At 40.4% G+C, this 5,946-nt stretch overlaps 1 protein-coding gene across 1 annotated transcript; it reads right to left on the reverse strand.

Annotated features, from left to right (window-relative positions):
• Positions 1 to 460: 460 nt before the first annotated feature.
• LOC100301642 (mannan-binding lectin H2) lies at positions 461 to 4,043 on the reverse strand. Its single transcript, NM_001160480.1, is given in 6 exon segments — positions 461 to 1,091; positions 1,599 to 1,646; positions 1,724 to 1,834; positions 2,218 to 2,253; positions 2,682 to 2,838; positions 4,000 to 4,043. Coding segments are annotated over 5 exon segments (729 nt in total). The 5' UTR covers positions 2,836 to 2,838; positions 4,000 to 4,043; the 3' UTR covers positions 461 to 711.
• Between the last annotated feature and the right edge of the window lie 1,903 nt (positions 4,044 to 5,946).

A 5,946-nucleotide genomic window follows, 5' to 3' on the forward strand; every position in this document is an offset into this window, starting at 1 on the left:
AACTGTAGGTCAAAAGTAGCCATGTGCTCAGTAGCCAATCAGTTCAGAGAGAAGGAGCATGAAGGAGACAGACAAGTACCAAAGTAAATGTGTTTGATCAGTAGCCAATCTGTTCAGAGAGAAGGAGCATGAAGGAGACAGACAAGTACCAAAGTAAATGTGTTTGATCAGTAGCCAATCTGTTCAGAGAGAAGGAGCATGGAGGAGACAGACAAGTACCAAAGTAAATGTGTTTGATCAGTAGCCAATCTGTTCAGAGAGAAGGAGCATGAAGGAGACAGACAAGTACCAAAGTAAATGTGTTTGATCAGTAGCCAATCTGTTCAGAGAGAAGGAGCATGGAGGAGACAGACAAGTACCAAAGTAAATGTGTTTGATCAGTAGCCAATCTGTTCAGAGAGAAGGAGCATGAAGGAGACAGACAAGTACCAAAGTAAATGTGTTTGTTGCTTTAATCAACAAGTTAACCTTTCCATTTTATATTGTGCCCCACATTTTAACGAGCTCATTTGAATAAAAAACAATGAAATGTGAAGAACTGAAAATGTGCATAAGATAAAACCTAGAGACAAGACCTAGAGACAAGACCTAGAGACAAGACCTAGAGACAAGACCTAGAGACAAGACCTAGAGACAAGACCTAGAGAATGATAATTGAAGTGAAGAAAGCTTTCATGGTAAACTCTGAAACAGCTTTTCATAGACATGTCCCTATATCTCACACACGATATAGGCATTGAAGGAGCAATCATATGTCACCTGCCATGCACCTGACTCTGTCAACATTGTACAGCCTCTATCCCCATCAGGCACTTTTGGTTCCCCATCTGCCCATTTGGAAAAGGTGAGGGGTTGGCCTTTCAAATCTACCTGAAACTTCCCCTCTTTACTGTTGTCAACATTGAGCCATGCATTCTTCAATGCCCCTTCAAAGACCTGAGTGAGAGCAGTGTTTTCCTCCCGGTTCTTCGGCAAAGCCAACACCAAGCCCCTCTTGGTACAGAACTGAACAGCATCGTCAAAGGAACCCGGTCTCTTGTGTGACACAAAGTACTTCTTGTCAACTCTTCTGGTGAAGTCATAGTTTATGGCTGAAGAGAAACCAGGTGTTAATTCAGTCAGTCTAACATTAAAAGGGGAAACAAAAGTAAACTTTTCATATTTCACAAACGCCAACACATGACTAAATTCACACCTCCTTTTCCCAAATTACGAATACTGCATAATTTACGTTGAATGGATACTTAGTAAGAGACAATATAATCTACGGATGCAGTATCTTAATTTGAGCCAGTTTCACACAGCAGGAAAATGAACCTGCAGCAACAGGAAATATTAATTGTTATGTGGATTATAATGAATGGACATTATTTGTAGGGACTGATGATCCATGTTTTGTTAAGGAAAAACAAGTCTGACATTGTTAAGTGGAAATTAAACTTTAGAAGCCTTTTTAAACCTCGAGGACACTACACATTTGCATTTACTACTGTGCAGGAAAATTCTCAGTGACAACAGAGTGATCAAATTAAGATCCGGGATCTGTAATGTTGCATTCAAGTACATATCCTCATGCTCTCTGAAATTCACTTCCTTACCCAACTCCAGTTTGACCAAGCTTTCTTGCAGGGGTTCCAGGTCTAAGTCTGTGAAAACAGAAGGTGTGACTAGAGAGAACCAAATAATAAATACATAACCAGGAAGAGATCAATCAGCTGTATACCAGTAGCTCCTGCAGGGCCCGGGGGTCCAGGTGGACCAGGTGGACCAGGGACACGTTCATCTCGACCAACTAAACAAGGAACTCCAGAGAGTTCAGGAGGTCCAGGTGGCCCTATGGAGAGATAATAGAGATGTGGATGGCTGTATAATGATAGGAGATAAAGAGATGTGGATGGCTGTATAATGATAGGAGATAAGAGAGATGTGGATGGACTTATCGTTAACGAAAATACGTTTTTTTAAAGGTTTTCCCAAATTTCCAAGATGGAGGAAAATCTTTACTTTATGAACAATTGAGGCAAATATGTTCAGCATAACTCACTAAACACCAGCCCCTTTTCACAGGTTTATTTTGGCAAATGGTACAAAGTCTCTTTCTAGGAATTGATGTGGTTATCTAATTGAGGTCTTCAGAGTTCTTTGTCTTCCAAAAAAATGGTGAAGGGTGTTGTGACCCCCTTACGTGAAGGGTGTCGTGACCCTGTCAGACTCTACCTCTCTCTCCAGGTGGACCAGGAAGTCCAGGCATGCCTATGGAGAGACAACAGGTATAGGGTTCATCACCATACTGTACACACCAAAGACAGCTTCAATTAGCCTGTAAAGTGCTCTGCAGTCTGATCTGGCTTAAAGTGGCACTTTATTACAAAATCAACAGTCTATGTTATTGTTTTTTTATGTTTTAATTTTTTATCAAAGGCTAACAGCAGGAAATATACCGGATTGGGCTTTCACATTATACCCCAGCCCCAGTTATGTTTGGCAACTGGTACAGACAAAGCCTGTTGTAGGAGTAGGAGGGTTTATCTAACTGAGGTAATTCAGAGTTCTTTGTTCTCCATCATCAGGTACGCAAATTAATGTACATGCTTAAAGTGACAGTTTACTCCAAAATCAACCGTCTTATATTTTGGGTTATGATAGGGTAAGGCAGTTGTACTAAGCTTGCAACTCATTACCTGCAGAAGGCCCAACAGGCCCACGAGGGCCAGGAATGCCAGGAATCCCAGGCATTCCTCTAGGACCCCGGCATTCACACTCCTCTGTCTGGCCTGGCAGAACCAGCAGGGAGAGAACACAGAGACCCAAAGTCAGAGGTCTGCTCAGAGCCATAACCTAAAACATCAGGGAGAAGAACACAGAGACCAAAGTCAGAGGTCTGCTCAGAGCCATAACCTAAAACATCAGGGAGAAGACACACAGCCCCAAAGTCAGAGGTCTGCTCAGAGCCATAACCTAAAACATCAGGGAGAAGAACACAGAGCCCCAAAGTCAGAGGTTTGCTCAGAGCCATAACCTAAAACATCAGGGAGAAGACACACAGCCCCAAAGTCAGAGGTCTGCTCAGAGCCATAACCTAAAACATCAGGGAGAAGAACACAGAGACCCAAAGTCAGAGGTCTGCTCAGAGCCATAACCTAAAACATCAGGGAGAAGAACACAGAGACCAAAGTCAGAGGTCTGCTCAGAGCCATAACCTAAAACATCAGGGAGAAGACACACAGCCCCAAAGTCAGAGGTCTGCTCAGAGCCATAACCTAAAACATCAGGGAGAAGAACACAGAGACCCAAAGTCAGAGGTCTGCTCAGAGCCATAACCTAAAACATCAGGGAGAAGAACACAGAGACCCAAAGTCAGAGGTCTGCTCAGAGCCATAACCTAAAACATCAGGGAGAAGAACACAGAGCCCCAAAGTCAGAGGTCTGCTCAGAGCCATAGCCTAAAACATCAGGGAGAAGAACAGAGACCAAAGGGACAGTAAATTACTGGTGTCATACAAACAGAAGAACAGGAAACATCTGCTCATAAATTACATGATGGGAACCTTTACTGTCAATGGGATCGACAAGAATACAAGCTGTTGAAAAGCAGCATGTAGAATATGTGAATGTGTCATTTCAACAGCTTGACTCTACCACTTTGTTGCCAGTTGAGGGATGGCACGGAAACGTAACCTCTCTCTCAAATGAGACAGATGGACTGATTGATGACAGGACTAACAGGAGATCAACATGCTAGTTTAAACAGAAGCTATTGGTGTGTTTACAAAGGCTCAAATAGAAACGGCAACAGAACCAGTGAAGTAATAGGAACATCGATTGATGACAGGATAACACAGTTAGAATCAGCTCATAACACATTGATAATCTATATTCTTCCATAATCGATGGTTGTAATGATTGAAATGACCGTTGAACATCCGTACAGCTTACATATTGTGCCTTTAAACTGCAGAAATATAATTAAGACAAAAACTAAACAAGTGGGAACCATACCTCTTGAGTTGATGTGCTGGGAATGGATGTGATGTTTCTGTCCTGCTTTGTAACAGAATGATAGAGAAATGGGTTGGTGCAGCAACTTATAAAGACATTGGTAAACAACACGTCACTTTGAAGGATTCATTATGATCGGGAAGTACTTGTGAAGTTCATTTACAGTTCACTGGAAAAGAGACAAAAAACTTGGAATGTAATACCCAGAGTGCCCTGTCAATGTTCACATTTATCACAAAATACTGATGCACGTGGAATCATCTAGCAAGAACACAAACAAATCTCTGACATCCCATTGCGAAAATTCCACTTTAGTTCCATTCCACTTCTGGTGAGTTTGAGTAAGGAAGACTTCCAGTCCAAGGCAAAAACAAGGACACAATTATCTCGTCCGAACGACTTCGTATCTTTTGTAGTTTGAGTTAGCATGCAATGTTGTTATTCCCGGCTCACATTTGGCTGTTTCAACTCAGGATAAGCATTATAGTCATACATTATATTATATATTCAAGCACAGACAATGTTTTTGTAGTAAATATTTATTCTGTTTGCCTTCATGGGCTTTTCTTTCACCCCATTTAACAGTAGCACCACCAGGTATATCAACCTTTCTATTAGAACCTATTAAACACACCACCAGGTATATCAACCTTTCTATTAGAACCTATTAAACACACCACCAGGTATATCAACCTTTCTATTAGAACCTATTAAACGCACCACCAGGTATATCAACCTTTCTATTAGAACCTATTAAACGCACCACCAGGTATATCAACCTTTCTATTAGAACCTATTAAACACACCACCAGGTATATCAACCTTTCTATTAGAACCTATTAAACGCACCACCAGGTATATCAACCTTTCTATTAGAACCTATTAAACACACCACCAGGTATATCAACCTTTCTATTAGAACCTATTAAACACACCACCAGGTATATCAACCTTTCTATTAGAACCTATTAAACACACCTCCAGGTATATCAACCTTTCTATTAGAACCTATTAAACACACCACCAGGTATATCAACCTTTCTATTAGAACCTATTAAACGCACCACCAGGTATATCAACCTTTCTATTAGAACCTATTAAACACACCACCAGGTATATCAACCTTTCTATTAGAACCTATTAAACGCACCACCAGGTATATCAACCTTTCTATTAGAACCTATTAAACACACCACCAGGTATATCAACCTTTCTATTAGAACCTATTAAACACAACACCAGGTATATCAACCTTTCTATTAGAACACACCACCAGGTATATCAACCTTTCTATTAGAACCTATTAAACACACCACCAGGTATATCAACCTTTCTATTGCCAGAGCTAAGGATGATGTCAAAGCGTTTAAGTACAGCCATTTGGAATTTGTGGTCTGTATATTTTATCATTTCATTTAGGATAACACAACACCACAGGCCTTTTTTGGGGTTGGAGGGTTTGTATTTTGTCCTGCAGTTCATTCAATGTAATTGGAGAATCCAGTGGGTTCTGGTCGTCTTTAATAGTTGATTCTAAGATTTGTATTTGATCATGTTTTCTCTGTTTGTTGTTTGGTATAGGGCCAAAAAGATTGGAGAAGTGGTTTATCCATACATCTCCTTTTCGGATAGTTAACTCTTCTTGTTGTTTGTTTAGTGTTTTCCAATTTTCACAGAAGTGGTTGGAGTCTATGGATTCTTCAATTACATTGAGCTGATTTCTGACTTTCTGTTCCTTCTTTATCTGTATTCTGTATTTATGTATTGTTTTAGTGATTCACCGCAGTGAAGGTGTAGACTCAGGTTTTCTGGGTCTGTATTTGGTTGGACAGGTTTCTCAATTTCTATCATAGGTTTTTGCATTCTTCATCAAACCATTTGTCATTGTTGTTCATTTTATTAGGTTTTCTGCTTGATATGTTTAAATTTGATAGGGAAGCTGAGAGG

The sequence above is a fragment of the Oncorhynchus mykiss genome, unplaced genomic scaffold, assembly GCF_013265735.2.
Source record: "Oncorhynchus mykiss isolate Arlee unplaced genomic scaffold, USDA_OmykA_1.1 un_scaffold_227, whole genome shotgun sequence".
NCBI classification, from domain to species: Eukaryota; Metazoa; Chordata; class Actinopteri; order Salmoniformes; family Salmonidae; genus Oncorhynchus; species Oncorhynchus mykiss.